Source organism: Dipodomys merriami, unplaced genomic scaffold (assembly GCF_024711535.1).
Source record: "Dipodomys merriami isolate MVZ:Mamm:240054 unplaced genomic scaffold, mDipMer1.0.p SCAF_4, whole genome shotgun sequence".
Taxonomy (NCBI): domain Eukaryota; kingdom Metazoa; phylum Chordata; class Mammalia; order Rodentia; family Heteromyidae; genus Dipodomys; species Dipodomys merriami.
Genome location: NW_027205603.1, coordinates 3,572,054 through 3,593,309, shown reverse-complemented (window position 1 = coordinate 3,593,309; position 21,256 = coordinate 3,572,054). Strand labels below are relative to the sequence as shown.

At 36.8% G+C, this 21,256-nt stretch overlaps 1 protein-coding gene across 3 annotated transcripts in view; it reads left to right on the top strand.

Moving 5' to 3' along the window:
- Positions 1–21,256, top strand: part of Upf2 (UPF2 regulator of nonsense mediated mRNA decay) — a 101,332-nt gene that overhangs the window by 58,481 nt on the left and 21,595 nt on the right. For all 3 annotated transcript variants that reach the window (XM_069990355.1, XM_069990353.1, XM_069990354.1), the window contains exons 10-15: positions 5,982–6,095; positions 8,873–8,989; positions 10,775–10,960; positions 13,084–13,287; positions 13,885–14,160; positions 16,855–17,038. In XM_069990355.1, the coding sequence (XP_069846456.1) occupies positions 5,982–6,095; positions 8,873–8,989; positions 10,775–10,960; positions 13,084–13,287; positions 13,885–14,160; positions 16,855–17,038 (1,081 nt within the window). The remainder of the gene's footprint in view (positions 1–5,981; positions 6,096–8,872; positions 8,990–10,774; positions 10,961–13,083; positions 13,288–13,884; positions 14,161–16,854; positions 17,039–21,256) is intronic.

The following is a 21,256-nucleotide window of genomic DNA, read 5'->3' as shown; positions in this document are numbered from 1 at the left end:
CTGCCATCTTAAACAATAAAAGCAGGGCTGGGAAGGTAGCTCAGCGGTAGAGCGCTTGCCTTGCGTGCCTGAGGCCCTGGGTTCGATTCCTCAGCACCACATAAGCCAAAAGAAAAAAGCCGGAAGTGGCACTGTGGCTCAAGTGGTAGAGTGCTAGCCTTGAGCTGAAGAGCTGAGGGACAGCGCCTAGGCCCAGAGTTCAGGCCCCATGACCGGACCCCCCCAAAAAAAACAAACAAACAATAAAAGCAATACGGGAGGGGTATATAGATACACATGTTACCGTAGCTATAGGAGCAACATAAATAGGATTGTGGTCCAACCCATTAATGCCTGGAGCATAAATGTAAGACCCTATTTGAAAAATAAAAGCAAAAATGATTTTAGGCTTGGTTCAAGTGGTAGAGTGCTTGTTTAATAACATGAGACCTTGAATTCAACCCCCAGGCCTATCCCTTCCCCACTTAGAGAAAGAGTTGTTTATGCTTTAAGAAAGTAATTGCCATGAATCTCCTAGAGGGACGTGAATATGTAATATCTTAAAAGAACACCCTTTGGTAAATGCTGCTATTTTAGGGATGAATACATCAGAAGTCATATTATTCTCGGTGATCCCAAGAATAATTTCCTTGCACAAACAAACAGATGTACTGGGAGGCAGTGTGTTGTGATATATGAGTTATATGTGTCAGTCTTTCAAGTAAACCCTTAATTAAACAAGACACAGGTTGCTCAGCTAATCATTATTAGTGCTTTTTAATAAAATTCTATTATGAGTACTACTCCTCACTGTTGTAATACTTCATGACAATGTGAACAATGTAAGAATTCTCTTGGAGAGAAGATGGGGCATTTAATCATCATCTATCTCCTTCAGTCTGAAAACTTGACTAAAAATTTTATGATAAGCCATAAATATGCTCAACATTCTGAATTCTCAACCAAAAGCAAAATTACTACCCCAAATCTATACCTCCTCAAGTTTGCCCTTTGATTCAACGTCATAGCAGCACTCTTGATGACTGTCAGCATTTTCCTAATTGCCTGTTAGTTGGTGTCCCTGCAGCTTCTACACTGCTAGATTTTCCTGTTTTTTTTTTTTTTTTTTTTTTTAAGGGAACAGTCATTCTGACTTTACCTACATTACTAGGATTATAACTTAGGCTAAGTTGCTCAAATACTCTAAACCTGTTTGCTTGTCTGTTAATGAGGATAATAATTATGTCCTTTGAAGCAGTTTTTTTTAAGGATTAAAAGAGATAAGAATATAGCTTTTCATTAAGTGCCTGAACCAACTATCTCCAGTCTCCTTTGCTTTTTTTTTTAACCAGTCCTGGGGCTTGACCTCAGGGCCTGGACACTGTCCCTGAACCTCTTTGTGCTCAAGGCTAGCGCTCCACCACTTGAGCCACTTCTGGTTTTTTCAGTTTATGTGGTACTGTGGAGTCAAACCCAAGGCTTCATGCATGCTAGGCAAGCACTCTACCACTAAGGCACATTCCCAGTCCCAGCCTTTGCCTTTTTTTCTAGCCAAGATTGAGGTGTTGTGGTTTTTCTGGTTTGTTCCTCTCATCTCCTTTGTGTTGAACATATTTTAGCTTTAGTCAACATTGTTTCCCAACACTAAGTCCTCAGATATATGTTTCTTGGTCAGAACCTCTTTTATGATACTGAGAAAGTTTTCATGTATTGCTAGCTAGTTATATCTAAAAAACCAACTTATGCCGGGCGCTGGTGGCTCACGCCTGTAATCCTAGCTACTCAGGAGGCTGAGATCTGAGGATCGCGGTTCAAAGCCAGCCCGGGCAGGAAAGACTGTGAGACTCCTATCTCCAATAAACCACCAGAAAACCGGAAGTGGTGCTGTAGCTCAAGTGGTAGAGCGCTCGCCTTGAGCTGAAGAGCTGAGGGACAGCGTCCAGGCCCAGAGTTCAAGCCCCATGACCGACAAAAAAACAAAAAAAAACCAACTTATTATTTTTCTTCTTAAAAATGTCTTTGTCTTTTACTTCCTTGAATCTACTTGATATTCTGTCCATAAATTTACAATATGTTTTATCTAACCACTAAGAAGCCTCTAACATTCAGGAACCAGATTCTGGTGTTTACCAAATTGTGTTGTCATTTAACTCTCAAATCTAATTTCACATCTTCACACATCCTTCCACTGTCTTTTTCATTACCCTAGCTTGAGTCATAATAATAGATCTTAAGTCAGAATTCTATATGTTTTGTATCTAGACACAGTATATTGAATGAAGTACATGAAAATGTGGTGTCCCTTTTCTATTAGCCTTACTGATTTGTCAAATCAGAAAACTCTACTGTTTCTTTGACTACTAGTGAAATTGCCTTAAGTTTTGTTAAGCAGCTTTACATCTCAGCTGAGGTACCTCTCCCGAGCGCGCGCGCGCGCGCGTGTGCGTGCGTGCGTGCGTGCGTGCGTGTGTGTGTGTGTTGAAATCAAGACCTAAGTGCTGTCCTTTAGCCTTTTTGCTGAAGGCTGGCACTCGAGCCACATGTTCTTCTTCTGGCCTTTTGGTAGTTTATTAGAGATAAGAGTCTCACAGACCATCCTTTCTGTGCTGAACTTTAATCCTCTCTCAGCCTTTTGAGTAGTTAGGACAACAGACAACTATTCCCTTTGTCTTTTGTTCTCATAGTGTTTCACGGATGAGTTGTTATATGTATAATTGCTATTAATTTTTACTTTGCCATATCATTTAAAACATTCCTTAAACATTATTATTATTATTTTTTTTGTCGGTTGTGGGGCTTGAACTCTGGGCCTGAATGCTGTCAGCTCTTCAGCTCAAGGCTAGTGCTCTACCACTTGAGCTACAGCGCCAATTCTGGTTTTCTGGTGGTTTATTGGAGATAAGAGTTTCACGGACTTTCCTGCCTGGGCTGGCTTTGAACCGCAATCCTCAGATCTCAGTCTCCTGAGTAGCTAGGATTACAGGTGTGAGCCACCAGCGCCTGGCCCTTAAACATTATTTTAAGGATTATATAAAAGAAAATTTTCTTTTGCCCTGTACTTGGATTGGTTCCTATCAAGTGAAGCTTAATCACCACCATTGTCATTGTCCTAATCATTATCATTGTTGTATCAAGTGGACAGTTAGGTTTGGGGAGTTAACTATCTTGCACAAGCTCATGATATTCTTCCAAATGACCACAAGGCTGCTAAAATTCTGGCTAAAGAGCTTTTGATGGGGCTGAGAAGGTGGCTCAGTGGTAGAGCACTTGCCTTGCATGCATGAGGCCCTGGGTTCGATTCCTCAGCACCACATAAGCAAAAAGAAAAAAGCCAGAAGTGGTGCTGTGGCTCAAGTAGTAGAGCATTAACCTTGAACTGAAGAGCTGAGGGACAGTGCCCATGACCAGAGTTCAGGCCCCACGACCGGACCCAAAAAATAAAATAAAAAAGAGCTTTTGATGTTTCATTTGAGTATAGTGCATTTGTAAAGGTTAGGTATTTCATTTATTTATTTCTTTTCCATATATATATATATATATATATATATATATATATATATATTTTTTTTTTTTTTTTTTTTTTTTTTTTTTTTTTCCAGTCCTGGGGCCTGAACTCTGGGCCTGGGCGCTGTCCCTTAGCTCTTCAGTTCAAGGTTAGTGCTCTACACTGGAGCTATAGCACCACTTGTGGCCTTTTCTGCTTATGTGGTGCTGAGGAATCAAACCCAGGGCCTCATGCATGCAAGGCAAGCAGTCTACTACTGAGCCACCTTCCCAACCTTATTTCATTAATTTTTAATCAGTAAACATTTAGTGCCCATGTATTACACATGAGATGGATAAACTTGATAACTGATATTTATTGAAGCCTTTCACTTTTCTGTTTGTACATATATTAACTTGCTTGAGCTCCATTTTACAGAATAGGAAGTTGAGACTGAGCTGGTTAGTGATAGGGCTTTAATTTAAGCCCAGCAAAACTGAGCTACAGTTCAATGCCCCATTCACTCTTGGAATTCAAAAAGAAACATAAATTAATAAATCAGTTTTTTTGTGAGTAGTGCTTGTCAAACATCTGTGAAAGTATCTTTCTGAGGACTATACTCCTTTTAGATTATACCACTAGTTGTCCAGTATTATTTTAGCTAGTCAATGTCAAAATGGGAGTTTAATTCTGTTTTGTCTCCAGTCTCCAGTGTATTTTGTGTATATGAATGATGTGACTATAAATAGGCTTATATATTAAAGTATAATTTTTTGTGATTTTATTTGAACTCTAGGCCTGGGCACTGTCCCTGAGTTCTTCAGCTCAAGGCCAGTGCTCTACCACTTGAGCTATGGAGCCACTTCCCGTTTTCTGATGGTTAATTGGAGATAAGAGTTTCACGGACTTTCCTACCCAGGCTGGTTTTGAACCTTGATCCTCAGATCTCAGCCTCCCAAGTAGCTAGGATTACAGGCGTGAACCACCAGTACCCAGCTTAGTTTATGTTATATATATATATATTTTTTTTAATTGTGAAAATACTGTACAGAGGGGTTACAATTACATGGGCAAGATAATGAGTACATTTCTTATCAAGCATTGTAGCCTCCTCCTTTGTTTCCCCTTCCCATCCCTTCCCATCCTCCCCCCCCCGCCCCGCAACCACCCCCCCCCCCCGTCCAATCCTCCCTGCTCCCTCTTCCCCCCCCCCCCCCAGTTTATGTTTTAAAGTCAGTTATTGTCAAATCCTAGTTTGCTTTGAAATTTTAGTAAATATGGTTTTACTTAAAACTCCTTAAGAATCAAAATTCTAAATACCTATTCTGCTTGCTATAGAAAGGAGTTCCTTTAAAATTTTCAAATTCTATTGAAATAAAACCAAGTCGGTAAAAGTTTATAAGTGACTGTCACTAAGTATTGAGGTGCTAGTGAGTTTAGACTTTCACTTGAATCCCAGCATGTAATTGTAGATAATGTAGTGGAATTCTCAATTTGCAGTTGGGAGGTTTGGGTCTTGGTATTAATCCTTAGTCACATCATTTTATATCTTTGTGTTCTTTTTTTGTTTAAAAAATACCTGTTTAGGGCTGGAGGTGTGAGTCAGTGGTAGAGCGCCTTCCTAGCAAGTGTTAAGGCCCCCAGAGTTCAAACCTCAGTGTCATTAAAAGAAGGGAGGGGGGAGAGGAGAAAATAAAACACACCAAAAAAACATGTTTAATCACAGTAGTAAGTGTGGTTCCATTCTCAGAATGTTCTCTGGAAAATGTCGAGCATTAAACTGATTAAAGGTAAAACCATATTCAAGTAAAAGATGTCTAGGCTATAGGTTTGCTTTTCTGACTAGACTATTCTGAAGTTAAATCTAATTGCATTTATTTTAATGTAGCTGTTCATATTATACTGTTCCATTGGAATTTATATCTTCACATATGTGTCATTAGGTAGAGGACTTGAAGTTTCATAGTATTTGAGCTTTGACCCATCACTACAACTAGCAATAAAAAGCAGCAGTGATTATATTGCATGTATCATTGTAGTGAACTTATAATTGAAAATAAAATGTTGTGATTAAACCAACAAGCTTTACTTAGCATTTTGCTTAAATGTGCTTTCAGCATTTATATTTTTTATAGCAGCATTCCTTAAACTATGTTCCTTATAATAAAACTTAGTGGGCTGTTAACTGGTATGGTAACATTTTAAAAGGAAGGTTTATGTTCAAAAAAACTTGAGAAATGTTAAACAGTTAAGTAGTTGTATGTGTGTGTGTGTATTGTGTACATGTGTTTTAAGAGCCTCTTTAAGTATGAGAAAATGCATTTTTTTCTCCAAATTCTTTTGCTATCCAACTGTTTTGTAGAACACTTTATAGGGTGGGTATTATATAGAAGGTAATAAGAATTTAAGCACAATTTGAAATGCTTGGAGTGAATTCAAGCATATTAAAAATAGTAGTTCTTATCACAGTGATTCAGAATGTAGATTATTTCAGCAATATTTTTTCTTTTAATCTTAGGTTCGAAAAAAGGACCAGATCAATATTGAAACAAAGAACAAAACTGTTCGTTTTATTGGAGAACTAACGAAATTTAAAATGTTCACAAAAAATGATACACTACATTGTTTAAAGGTTAGTGCCAATTTGTTTCTAATAGAAAATTTTGAAGTACTGAATAAAATGAAATAGTTAAATATTTGATGAGTTAAAAATAGCAAAGAAGTAGAAAGAAAAATTAAGTAATAACTAAAATAATAAAATTAAATAATATATTAGCAAAGTAGAAAACAAATAATAAGATGGTAGAAGCAACTACAGCTGTATCATCAGTACTCTTTATGTTTTATGTAATTTATGATAAAATACATCAAGTTAAAGCTATAACAACATAAGACTTGATTTAAGACAACAGCTGTGGCACTTGTCAAAGCTGTGTGGGAAACAGATGAGAGGATTGTGGTTCTAGACCAACCAGGGCAGAAAATGTCTATGAGAGGGAAGTCTATGGAAGGAAGCTGGACTCAGTGGAATGTGGTTATCACCTGAGCAAAAAAACAGGGCTGGAGACATGGCTTAGCCTAGCAAGCATATTCTCCAAATACTAATCTGAATTAAAGTAGTTCCACTAAACTATTTTCAAAGTAGTCTTTAAGGCATGAAGCATTATTAGAAATTAAGGACAGTTCACAATGATGAAGAGGTCATTTTTGTGTATGTGTGCTGGTCCTGGAGCTTGAACTCTGGGTTTGGGCACTGTCCTTAAACTTTTTTTTTTGCTCAAGGCTAGTGCTCTACAGTTTGATCCACAGTTCCATTTCCAGCTTTTTGGTGATTCATTGGAGATAAGAGTTGCACAAACCTTTTTCCTGCCCATGCTGGCTTTAAACTGCGATCCTCAGATCTCAGTCACCTGAGTAGCTAGGATTACAGGCATGAGCCATGGGTGCCCAGCTAAGATATCATTTAACAGCAAAGTATTATCTTCCTGAGTATGTAGCCAATAAGAGAGCTATAAAATATATAAAACAAAAAAATCATAACAGGGAAGCAAAAAAATCTACAATTATAGTAGGAGACATGAAAAGAGCTCAGTATGTACTGCCCAGAATTTGATTAGCAGAGTTACCAACTTGATGTAATCAACATCCCAACAGCAACAGGATTCATAATCCTTAAATGCACATAGATTATTTACCAAAATCAACTAGAAAGGAATTCTGAGAAAACTTTCTGTCTACAGTGGAATTAAATGAGAAATCAGGTTTTTTTTGTTTTTGTTTTTGTTTTTTTGTCTGTCGTGGGGCTTGAACTCTGGGCTTGGGTGCTGAACTTGTGCTCTTCAGCTCAAGGCGAGTGCTCTACCATTTGAGCCACAGCATCACTTCTGGTTTTCTAGTGGTTATTGGAGATAAGAGTCTCATGAACTTTCCTGCCGGGGCTGGCTTTGAACTGTGATCCTCAGATCTCAGCCTCCTGAGCAGCTAGGATTACAGGCATGAGCCACGGGCACCCGGCTTAAATGAGAAATCAGTAACAGCAACTATAAGTGGTAGAACTGATGACAAATAATTCTTCTACAGTTGAAATCAATTATTCCTTTACTGAAATTGTTTTTCTTTATAATAAATTTTCTATCAGCTGGGATTTCCTTAGCATATTAATAGGTCCATCATACAAAGTAGATGTTATCAATTCATAGATTTAGAACACCATGAGTTAAACAGCTGTGTTCACTGTATTTAAATAGGTAATAACCATTGTATAAAATTTAAAGGATTAAGGTCTCTAAACTTCATTGGAGCTTCTCAGGAGATTGGTGTTCAAATGACATTGTAAGAGATTATAGAAAATTTCTCAATGCTGTAATTGAAAGGACACATACTATGAACAATTTAAATGTATTAGCATATTTTTTGTGCTAATTCCAAAAGATATAGAAGAAGAATATGTCTATATTGACTGGCAGATTCTCTTAAGTATAGAAATAGTCATCAATATGTACACATATTTATTTACAAGGATGTCCTTTCTCTTTTAAAAATAATTTTTTTGAGACTCTCACTAAGTTGCACTGGAAAGCTGCCTCAAACTTGAGGTCCTTAGCTGGGTGCCAGTGGCTTATGCCTGTAATCCTAACTACTCAGGAGGCTGAAAGCTGAGGATGTGGTTCAAAGCCAGCTTGGGCAGGGAAATCCATGAGACTCTTATCTCTAATAAGCCACTAGAAAACCAGAAGTGGCGCTGTGGCTCAAGTAGTAGAGTGCTGGCCTTGAGCTGAAGAGCTGAGGGACAGCACCCAGGTCCAGAGTTCAAGATTAGGGTAAAAGATTAGGGTAGATACTAAAATGTATGGTTATATGTTTAGAAATTTTATACAATAAGCACATGATACTTGATCAATATTAATTGAGAAAACGTTATTGCTATATGTAGTCTATGTTTAATTTATATCTGATAATATATAAAGGGCTTTGATATACATATTTCTGAAAGGAAAGTATTAAATATGTTCAAGATTTTCTATAAATACTTGATGGCAGAACACAGAGATGCCCAGCAATGAAACTTACTAAAAGTGTACTGGATTTTATTTTTACCTTGACATTTCAAAAGTTGGCTGGGAGGGTTGCTCAGTGGTAGAGTGCTTGCCTTGGATGCATGAGGCCCTGGGTTTGATTCCTCTACACCACATAAGCAGAAAAAGCCAGAAGTGGCACTGTGGCTCAAGTGGTAGAGTGCTAGCCTTGAGCTGAAGAGCTGAGGAACAGTGCTCAGGCCCAGAGTTCAGGCCCCAGGACTGACAAAAAAAGAAAAAGAAAAGTTGTTACACACACTGGATGTATATACTTTTTTCTCTACTAGGATTGAAGGGTTGTCTTTGTAGTTTTTTATCATTCTTGTTATTCCAGATGCTTCTATCAGACTTTTCTCATCACCATATTGAAATGGCATGTACCCTACTGGAAACATGTGGACGATTTCTTTTTAGATCTCCAGAATCACACCTGAGGACCAGTGTACTTTTGGTAAGAGCTTAAGCATCTTGGTAAGAACTTTAGGTTCTTGATTTATTTCAGTGGTTAAAATATTGACCAGGGCTGATTGTCTTTCGCTGCCATATGAATACAAACATTTCTCTGTCAAGTAGAACATCTCTTACATATGGAGAAGCAATTCTGAAATGTGACATAGCTACATTTGAACTCATAAATAGCCCAGTATTTCTCCCAGTTTAGGATGGTTTTGTGTATATGGAAGAGCGGATGTTGAAGATGCATGTGTTTTTGAAAATTTATTTATTCGTATATTGTTAAGTGTTAATTATGTACCTGCTTGGTAATATTTTAGGTCCCAAGTATACAACAGTAAAGAAGACATTCAAGCTTATATAACACAGTTATCTCCACTCCCCCTCAAATTCTTTTTTATGTTTGTTCTGGGGCTTGAAAGGTCCTGGGTGGTGTCCCTGACCTGTTTGCTTAAGGCTAGTGTTCTTCTACTTGAGACACAGCTCTACTTCTGGCTCTTTTGGTAGTTTAGTGGAGATAAGAATCTCATAGACTTTCCTGCCCAGGTTAGCTTCAAACCATGATCCTTAGATCTCAGCCTCCTGAGTAGCTATGATTATAGGCATCCACCCTAGTCCACAACGCCTTTATGAAGCTCATCATTGATTTCGCTGGTCAAACCCAAAAACTACAATGTACTTTGTCTGTATGACTCAGCCTCTCTACAGCCTCAAGCTGATGCCCAGTTGTGATTTAAATCAAGTCTTATGTTCTACAGCTTTAACTTGATGTACTTTATCATCAGTTACATAAAACATATTAGTTAACTGATGATACAGCTGCAGTTGCTTCTATCATCTGTTTTCCATTTTGCTCATGTATTATTTAATTTTATTATTTTAATTATTTTTCTTTCTACTTCTTTGGGTTCTTTTGGTTTTTGGGGTTTTTTTTTGTGTGTGTGTGTCAGTCTTGGGCCCTGAACTCTGGGCCTGGGTGCTGTCCCTCAGCTCTTCAGCTCAAGGTGATCACTCTACCACGTGAGCCACTCCACCACTTCTGGCTTTTTCTGCTTATGTGGTGCTGAGGAATCGAACCCAGGGCCTCATGCATGTGAGGCAAGCACTCTACCACTCAGCCACCTTACCAGCCCTTGTTTGATATTTTTTAACTCATCAAATATTTAATTATTCCATGTTATTCAAGCACTTGCCTGTCATCCATCCCAAGCTATGGTGGGAAACTAAGGCCCAGAGGATTGTGGTTCTAGGCCAACCAGGGCAGAAAAGGCCAGCTTGGCCTTCTTTCAGTTCCTGGATCACTTTGTTTTCAGAGCCTCTGTTCTTGCTGTGCTTTCTGCTGTGCACACTCTTCTGTGGTTCTGAAGCTTTGCCATCTTGCATATCCTAGCTTGAGTGTCACTCAGAGTGTTCTTCCCTGTCTACCCTTAAATAAGTTTCCTTTTATTCTGTGTCTTATTATCATGTCTTTTCCATACACCACCTGTCACAATTATTATTGAAAAGCTTAATAGTTTGTTTACTTGTCTCACTATACTGGATTATTAAGTTGCAGGAAAGTAGTCATTTCTGTGTTCTTCATTATTGAATTTTTATTACCTGGCATGTTGTTCAGCACATAATATGTACCAAGTAAAATATTTTCTTGAATGGTTGAGTGAGTGCAGAATTAGTATTTGTGTGTGATGGTCCTAGGTTTTCAATGTGGTTCATACTTACTGGACAAGAGTTTCACTACTTGAGCCATGAAAGTGTTTGGGTTAATTTGAGTGTTTTATTTTAGGAGCAAATGATGAGAAAAAAACAAGCAATGCATCTTGATGCAAGATATGTCACAATGGTAGAGAACGCCTATTATTACTGCAACCCACCTCTGGCTGAAAAGACGGTAAAAAAGAAACGACCTCCTCTTCAGGAGTATGTACGGAAGCTTCTCTACAAAGATCTCTCTAAGGTCACCACTGAGAAGGTAATCTTAGTCATGTCCCCTCTTAACTGTCAATGGAAGACTTGTAGTAGTGGTAGTGCTGTTATATAGAAATTCAAGCAAGGTAGAGGTGGACCCTGCGTTGACTGATTTTTGTGCAGTTCATCCTTTGAAGGGATATGTATGATGGCATGTCATATTTGAGACATATTTGTTTTCTTTAAAACTTTTTTTTTAAGTTTAGTTTAGCTTTTTTTCCAATTGTGGTACTTGAACTCAGGATGTGGAGCTGGATAGGCAGGTGCTCTACTGCTTGAGCCACATTGTTACCTTTTTTTTGAGATGGCCTTTTGCCAAGGCTGGCCTGGAGCAAGATTTTCTTTTCTTTCTTTCTTTTCTTTTTTTTTTTTTTCAAGAATTTCTTATTTATGTAACCCACCTTAGCTGAGATGGGGAGGTTTGTGAACTTTTTTGCTCCAGCTGGTCTGGGACTGTAATCCTCCTGATCTCAGCCTCCCATGTAATGTGCAGGGATGAGCCTGCTTTAAATTTTGACACCACATACAAATTTGAAACTGTTTCCCCTAAAATACTTTTCATCATTACAGAAGCACTTAACATTCTGTGGGCTTTAAAAGATCATGATCCCTCTGAAATTTTGTAATTTTGAGTATCTGGCTATCTATACTTTCTAGGCAAGTACTTTGCCACTGAGCTATATCCCAGCCCTATCTGTACTTTCTAGCGAGAAAAGGTTCTATAGTTTCTTTGGATTCTTGGGTCAATTTTCAAGAAAGGTTAGGAAGCACTGACCTGTTATTCAAAACATATCCCTGGGGTGCTCTATAAGACGAAACATAACAGTTTTCTTTTCAAGGTAGAAGGTAATAAGGAATGATAGTACAGCTTTGGAAGTTAGACCTTTCAGGTTTGTCAATAGTGATTGTTTAAAACAATTTTATGATTGGCTAAACTGTTTGGATAGTATTGAATGTTGTGTGGTGTGGTAGAGGTGATAGAAGAACACAGAGGCACTATGGATATAGGGGTAGGGAGACATAGAGGAATATTTTCCAGTCAGCCAATTTTACCCATTTTCTTCTTCTTATGACAGTGTTAAAAACTTATTTTGGTGGAGCTCTGCAAGTTTCTAGTTACTAGTAGAATTTTTGAAATAGTAAAGCTAACATTTACAGGCCATTTATAATGTGAGGGACACTTTTCTATGTACTTCAGATATTTTAGTTTGCTGAATCCTAACTATAAAGTGTGAGTAATTTTAAAGTTGTTGTAACCCAATGCTTTTAAAGTACTATATTCCTTTTTGTGGGGAGGGAGCCATAGTTTGGTTTTGAACTTAGGGCCTTGTACTTATAGGCAGGTACTCTACCACTTGAGCCATTTCCTTAGCCATAGATAGATAGATAGATAGATAGATAGATAGATAGATAGATAGATAGATAGATAGATAGAGACATCTATATCTACATCAGAGCTAGATCTATCTATCTATATTTTTTAATGTGTTGGAACTTGAACTATAAACCTTATGCTCTAACTTGGCTTTTTTCCCTCATTGATGGTATTCTACCAACTTGAGCCATGACTCTACTCCCAGCTTTTTTCTGGGTAACTAGAGGTAAGTCCCTCAGCTTTTTCTGCTCAGGTTGATTCCAAATCACGATTTTTAGGTCCCAGCCTTCTAAGTAGCCTTCTGAGCCACCAGTACCTTGTCTGTCTGTTTAAAGTTGTCTTTTAACTAGTTGGCCTTGAGTTTATGTGTTTGTTAAAAATTGATAATTTTTTTTAAAAGTGAGATTTTTTTTCCCCACCAAATGACACATAAAAAAATACATTACTTTTGGTACCTTAGCTATTCTTTCAGTGACCTGTGTATGTGACACCATACTGTTAGCCTGACTGAAGACCTAGTGGCTTTAGAAAATTTGAGGGAATTAAGGAAAGGCTTTTGAAAAATGAGAACAAATTTACTGTAATTAGAAAATTTGCACTTTTTCTCTCTAAAGTAGTTAATAGGCTTTCTAAAATACTTACCAGTTGAAAATTTTGCTGCCTCTTTACAATAGTAATAAAGCAACCTGTAAAATTTGTTCACACTTTTTGTGCTTCTCCTAATAATTTAGACCAAATTTTTTTTTACCTAGGTTTTGAGACAGATGAGAAAGTTGCCCTGGCAGGACCAAGAAGTGAAAGACTATGTTATTTGTTGTATGATAAACATCTGGAATGTGAAATATAATAGTATTCATTGTGTAGCCAACCTCTTAGCAGGATTAGTGCTCTATCAAGAGGATGTTGGCATCCATGTTGTGGATGGAGTTCTAGAAGATATTCGATTGGGAATGGAGGTAACAAGGACTTCCTTTAAAGTCACCATCTTTAAATCCTATTTGTAATAACCTTAATGTATTAGATATCCTACTGTGATCTCAGGTGAGCCCTGGAGTGTTGTTTTTGTTTTTTACTTTTCTGAAGTTCTTTTAAGCATGTTTGGATAGTTTTTATTAATTATAGGTCACTATTGAGAATCATCTGACATGAATCTGTAAACCTATTAATTTAGAGGAAGTTGATGATCATTTTATAAAGACATTTTATAAGTGCTTTCCTTTTATTGTTAAACTTTTTTTTTAGTACTGTTTTTATTTAATTCATAGGTTGCAGAGAAAATAGGTTATGGGAAATAGGAAGAATTACCTTTCATCTGTTTGAGAAAACAGTTCATTTAGTGTTAGCTTCATACTTGATAGAATATCTAACATGTTCTTTTTATTAAAACGTTTTAAAGATAGACAACCAGAAGTGACCATATTATTAAAAGAGGAGTATAGAATCATTGCTGTTTCTCTGTTGTGATCTTTTAGTACATTGATACTGTTAAAGTATAGATTTACAGTATATTACTTCTCTTCAATAATAATTTGTGCTTTTGTTTTGTTTTGCAGGTTAATCAACCTAAATTTAATCAGAGGCGTATCAGCAGTGCTAAATTCTTAGGGGAACTTTATAATTATCGAATGGTGGAATCAGCTGTTATTTTCCGAACTCTTTATTCTTTTACTTCATTTGGTGTTAACTCTGATGGTTCTCCAAGTTCCCTGGACCCTCCTGAGCATCTTTTCAGAATTAGACTAGTATGCACTATTTTGGATACCTGTGGCCAGTACTTTGACAGAGGTTCCAGTAAGCGGAAGCTCGATTGCTTCCTTGTATATTTTCAGGTATACAAGCAGAATATGTGAATACGCAGTTTGGCATCACTTAATGCATTGTATGTCCTACAAAAATATTAGCAAAGAAGTGCTATAGTATATATATATATATATACACTACATATTCATACATATTAGAATTAATGTATTCCTGTAACAATGCTTTTAGAGATTTCAAAATTTAATGATGGATTTTACTATGTAGGCATTATAATTGTTTGCAACATTTATGCTTGATAATGATTCATCAATTTTGAATTATTTTGGTTGTACTTTATAAGCTTGGTAAAATAATTTATAGGCTATGGAAGTTGAAGTAGTAATTCGTTAATTAAGTTTATGATTGTTTTCCTTGGATGTGTGGATGTGTGTCAGTCCTGGAGTTTGAACTCAGGACCTGACAGTCATTTTATAGTAACATTTTATTAGTGCTGTTCCTGAGCTTTGGTGTTCTAGGCTAGCGCTCTACCACTTGAGCCACAGCTCTACTTCCAGCTTTTTTTTTTCTTTTTGTAATTAATTGGATATAAGAATCTCATGGACTTTTCCTACCTGGGCTGGCTTTGAACTGCAATCCTCAGATCTCAGCCTCCTGAGTAGCTAGGATTACAGGCATGAGCCACCAATGCCCAGCATAAATTTGTGAGTTTTAAAATTTGTTTTTGAGATTGAGATTTGCCATCTAGCTTAGGCTGGCCTCAAATTTGAGATCCTTATGTAATCTTCCAAGTGCTTGGATTACAGGCATGTATTTCTGTGCCTAGCTCCACTTGTATTTTTGTACATTTGATAACATCTTCTCTTTCCTCTATGTTTTGATTTATGTGTAAAATTCTAATTATTGCCACTTTGGGGAAATGTTATTTCTAACACAGAGAGAAATATTGTTCATTTATTAGTAAACTCTTAGGTTGTGCTTCTTAATATTAATTTCAGCTAATCATATACCCTTGCAATTTAAAACACGTACAATATAAATTAAGTTCAGTACAAATACAGGAGTATTACTACAAATCCAATAAAATTTATGCCTCAGAAGTTAACTTGGAGGTTAACTCCAAGTTGGTTGTAGCCCAGCCACTATTTCCTGTGAAATTGTGTTTTAAGTATGGATTAGAGTGGATAGTTCATTGTCAAGGCTTAAGATGTTAGAGTTTATTAGAGTTAAAACCAATAGAGTCCTGTGTTTTGAGTAATCAGAAAGCTTTAGCCATTTCATTTACCCATTGATAAAAAATGGATTTATTACAGCTTGAGGCATCAAATATATATCCACATAGTGGCTGTTATTGACTTGGGGTAAATAGTCTTGGGAATATACTGTTAACTCTGTCCTACCACCATACCTTTGCAATGTTATGCCTTATTTTCTGAATTGATGATCATAAAATGAGAAAATAAATTGCAGTTTCCTATTGTATCTAAGGACTGTCTTTAATTGAAGACAATTAAAAAAAGAGAGAGTAGCTCCAAAATGGCAACCCTAAGTATTAGCATTTTCTTTTAGAGAGAAACCTTATTTGGACTCTGCCAATCTAGTAGGCATAGAGAAAAGAACCACTCTAAAATATCCAGGAGCATGTGCATGTATGAAAATAGAATAATAAATCCTGTTTTTAAGGAAGTTCAAAAACGAGGAGGTGGGATAAGGATTCATGATGGGGATAAACTTGATCAAAATACATTATATGCATGTATGGAAATATAAATGAAACCCATTTGTATAATTAATATGCACTAATAAAATACACAAAAGGAAATATCTAGGAGCTGAAACAGACCAAGCTATTTTCCAAATTAATTATAATATAGTACTATAGCAGAAATGTATTAGGGAATGGAAGTCAGCAATGAGTGAGGTCTGGGAAATGATACATTATATTCTCCCTAGTAGAGTGAAGGGTTAAGTTTTAGAAGGTCATCTGGTGCAGTGCTTCTGAAACTGACATTGCCTGGTAGCATTATTAAGATACAGATTTTGATTCAGTGTCTAGAGTGATAGCCTAAGAGTCTTTGTAAAGCACCTCCAAGGGTGGTCTACACTTTGAATTGCAGGGACCTAGCACAGCCTGGATAGAAGGCATGAAGTACCAGAGGTATAAATCTTTGTATGCCAATTTAAGAATTAGAAAAAGGAAAAATTTGAATGAGGAATCCATATTATGTGGAGAGGGAAAATATTTATACAGTGCCATATACACAATAGATGTTGAGTTAATGTTTGTTAATGATTCTTTGTTTTTATATTTAAAAAAAATCATGTCTCCAGATACTTTTATTGATCCCTTTGAAAATAGTAGTAGGTAACAGTAGGAAAATAATGAAAATGTACCAAAACTATATTTTAATAGAATTAAATATGTAAACCTGGTTTGGGGTGTGAGAGTAGAGTTTCTGCCTTGGTTTCAGAGTAGCTGAAAATTAATTTGGTATTTTGTTTATAATTTTTCCTTGTGTTTTAAAAATAAAAGCTGTGATACAATAAAAAGATATTTAAAGTCACTATGTGGCTTAAAAACTGTATAGATAGAGGAAAATAATTGGGATTAGTATCATTAGTATTGGCCATTAATAAAAATGATAGGTTCTTGTAAAAGCTGTTAGCTTAGTTTTTATAACTAGGTAACATCAGAATATAATTTATTTTTAAATAATTTTGTTACTAATTTCTTATAGCTAAATTTATTTTTCATTTGTTATCAGCGTTATGTTTGGTGGAAGAAAAGTTTGGAGGTTTGGACAAAAGACCATCCATTTCCTATTGATATAGATTACATGATCAGTGATACATTAGAACTGCTAAGACCAAAGATCAAACTCTGTAATTCTCTGGAAGAATCCATCAGGCAGGTACACGACTTGGAACGAGAATTCTTAATAAAACTAGGTAAGCAACTAACTACAGAGAGAAAATGAAGATAATCTGGGCAGTTTGTTTCCAGATTTTGCGTTATCGTGTTGCCAGTCAGAGTTTTGCACTTGTGTACTTTGTACGTTCAATGTTGAGTGCTGTGTGATAGAGTTAGGCAAGACCTGTGTGGTGGTATGCTTGGTTTCATTAAGTGATCTAATTGGAGTACCACAGTTAACTGGGACTTTAAGCAAATGATAGTGATAGAGCAACAATCTTGTAGCCTTTCTCAGTTTTAGAATCTCTTTGTGGTATTAGGGTTTTCAACTCAGTCTCCTTCTTACTAATAAGCCTCTAACACTGATTTTTGCTTCTTATTTTTGAGATAGGGTCTTGCTTCTTGCTTGGGCTTCTCATTAGATAAGATTACTAGTGCATGCCAAAGGGTTCTGCCCTTAATTGAAAAGGATCTTGAGAACATTTTCTGCCAGGTTGGCCTCAAACTGAGATCCCTAATGTCTAGTTCTCCCAAATAGCTAGGATTGTAGGCATTAGCCACCAGCACCCCGCTGTTAATTTTAGCATCTGTAGTTGCTAATAAAATTTACTTTTGATATGTACAGTGTACATTGCCAACAGTCATATTTATTAAAAACGTGAGCTTGAGACTATTAGAGATAAGGCTTTTTAGAAATTATTTTATTTCCTTTCTTTACATTTGTATCATTAGAGAATTTTGGCGGAGGGTAGGTGGGTGGTATTTGGGTTCAAACTCAGGACCTTGTGCTTGCTAGGCAGGTACTCTACCACTTGAGCCACACACTTGAGCCTTTTAGTTAAAGTTGTTTTTCTAATACAATTTTGTAGTTTGACCCAAGCCAGTCAGGGCCTTGATCCTTCTGTCTATGTCTGCTGTGTAGGTGGAATGCGAGGCATATCTCACCATGCCTGACCTATTGATTCAGATGAAATATTTTTACCCTTAGTGGCCTTGAACCAAAATCCTCCTGATCTCTATCTCCTGTGATCCCTGGTTATCATTAGGGTTACCTTTGCTAGTTAAATTAACTGTAAATTTATAGCATGTCTGAAGAATTAGTTTTCATGGTGAAGTCATTTACGATGCGCCCCCCCCCCCCCCAGTGTTTTGTTTTGTTTTTACATTGTACCCAATATATTGTACCCAATATATATAGTAGAATTTCTGTCTTTACAGGTAATTGTTTTGTGGATAATGTAAGTGCTATATATTTAAAGATACTACTTGCTCTTTGAGCAAGTATTGGCTATTCATCTCACAAAGGCATAGGCAATTTTTCCCAAAGTTTGAGCTCTGCCAAATTGCCTCATTTTTTTTCTTCTTATAATTCTAGTTGAACAAATAAATGATCATTTTAAGCCAAGTACTTAGTTGATTTATTTTACTGACTTTGTATTCTTTGAGATTAAGTGGTAGCATGGTATCCTGCTGTTACCACTTAAGTGGTATCTGTACATGGGGGGCATGGGTAAATTTCAGTGTGACACCGAGTTTGGTGGTGGTAACAGGAACAGTTGTGCTTTGTTCCAAGTAGATCACAAGGTTAAAAGACTTTGGGCTTTTTAAAAAGCCGGGCATTGGTGGCTCACACTTGTAATTCTAGTTACTCAGGAGGCTGAGATCTGAGCATTGCAGTTCAAAGCTAGTCCAGTCAGGAAACTATGAGACTCCTATCTGCAATAAACTACTCAAAAAAGCTGGGAGTGGTACTGTGGCTCAAGTGGTAGAGTGCTTGTCTTGAGCAAAAGAAGCTCAGGTTCAAGCCTTAGAACCCCCCACCCCCATTAAAAAAAGGAAAGGAAAACAGAGACCACCATTTATGAATGCAGCTCTACAGATGGTGGCAGCTACAATCAGTGTACACTCAAGTGCTCTCCATTTTCCTACTGGTTTTACAATCTAAATATCAAGACAACGTATGCAGAAAATAATGTTTCAGTTGTATTTTATTTTGTTGATATGCCATAAGATAATGTACTATTTGCCTTTGGTAGTTTTTATTTACTTTTGAAGACCAGTAAATTTATTATTTTATAGTCTGCCATACCAGCAGTGGAGATAATAAGGAAACATAAGAGCATTTCTTTATGTTTTTAAATAATTTTAATATCACAAGTAAATATTTGACATAAATTTAAAAATACTGAAAATATACAGAGTAAGATTATATTCTATATAGAAATATACCATTTCGAAAGATAATCATGTATTAATACTTGATGCATATTGTCTAAAAAATTTTTTCATGTGATTGTAGAGAACAACAATCCCTGAGATCGTGTGTGTGTGTGTGTGTGTGTGTGTGTGTGTGTGTGTGTGTGTGTGTGTGTGTGTGTGTGTGTGTGTGTGTGTGTGTGTGTGTGTGTGTGTGTGTGTGTGTGTGTGTGTGTGTGTGTGTGTGTGTGTGTGTGTGTGTGTGTGTGTGTGTGTGTGTGTGTGTGTGTGTGTGTGTGTGTGTGTGTCCTGGGGCTTGAACTCAAGGCCTGGGCACTGTCCTGAGTTTTTTGCTCAAGACTGGCACTCTACCACTTGAGCCACAGCTCCACTCCTTACTTTTTTGGTGGTTAATTGCAAATGAAGAGTCTCATTGACTTTCCTGCCTGGGCTAGTTTTGAACTGAGATCTGAGATCTCAGCCTTGTGAGTAGACTTAACCAGCACCTGGAAATCTTTGTTTTCTAATTGACTGTATATATATATTCCTTGCCTTGACTGTGTCATAATTAATTAGTTCTGTTGTTTGGTTCTTTGGTATTTTACATTTTATTTCATTGTAATACCCCTTGTGATATTTTGGGTGTGCTTTCATTTACTCAGCCTTGGTTGAATATAATGGCAAAGACATTATATGAATGGAATAAAAATAGTAATAAGCAATATTATTTAACTTAGGTTTGGAAGATCCAGATAGTATTATAATTATAGAAACAGAACTAAGAGATGTGGGGAAAAGAGTCGATATTAAGAAATTACATTTTGCCGGGCGCTGGTGGCTCACGCCTGTAATCCTAGCTACTCAGGAGGCTGAGATCTGAGGATTGCGGTTCAAAGCCAGCCCGGGCAAGAGAGACTGTGAGACTCCTATCTCCAATAAACCACCAGAAAACCGGAAGTGGCGCTGTAGCTCAAGTGGTAGAGCGCTCGCCTTGAGCTGAAGAGCTGAGGGACAGCGCCCAGGCCCAGAGTTCAAGCCCCACGGCCGACAAAAAAAAAAAAAAGAAAAAGAAATTACATTTTAAAGCAAATGAATGTATTTTATAATTTAGAAATAAAGTCAGTAGGATAGAGCTAAGGCCAGAACAAGTTCTAACTTAATATAAAAGTCAATATAAGGACTAGGAATGTGGCTCAATGGTAGAGTGCTTGCCTAATATACATGATTCCTTAGTACTACATAAACAGAAAAGGCCGAAATGATGCTGTGACTCAAGTGGTAGAGTCTCTGCCTTGAGCAAAAGAAGCATAGGGACAGTGTCCAGGCCTTTACTGGCCAAAAAAAAAGTACATATATAACCTAGGAATCTTCAAAATAGGGTAGGAACTGCAAGTGAACCAGATGAATTAAGAGTTAAATACTCATTTCTTAACATTTAAAAATAGATGTAGGAGCTGGAATATTGTCCAGTGGCAAAGCACTTGCCTAGCAAGTGCATCATCCTGGGTTTGCTCCTCAGTATGAAAAAAAAATTTAGTTATCAAAAAATAGATTTAGTTATCAAATATCTGAAGATTTGTTGATGTTCTGAAGAAACATCATACAAAGAACACACAAAAGTGGCAGGTACGTAAAGATTTCATGCAATGAGAAGTGACTGAAATTAAAAGTATTTTCATGCCTGACTATCACTTTTATAATGAAGAACACAGAGAATTCAGGATAAACTAGAACACAGGCAGCTGAGTGAGCGTGGCATACCTGTTGAGGTGGGATGAGGAGGGTACATATTTTCATTGAGTACTGCTTTTTTGCTCCGTATGGCAGAGGTATTGTTACTTACATTTGATGATGAGTTAAAATTAAAACACTGATCTAAGTACAGGCTTCAAAAACTCTGCTGTCTCTAATTCACAAATATGTAGGGAAATGTTCAACTATAAAGCAGAGAAATATCAAATTTTTTTTTTTACCATCTCTTATGGACAAGAAAGGGAAGCACCACACAGCTCATACTGAATGGAAGATGTTTTATTTTGGTCTTTAAATATACATCCAAC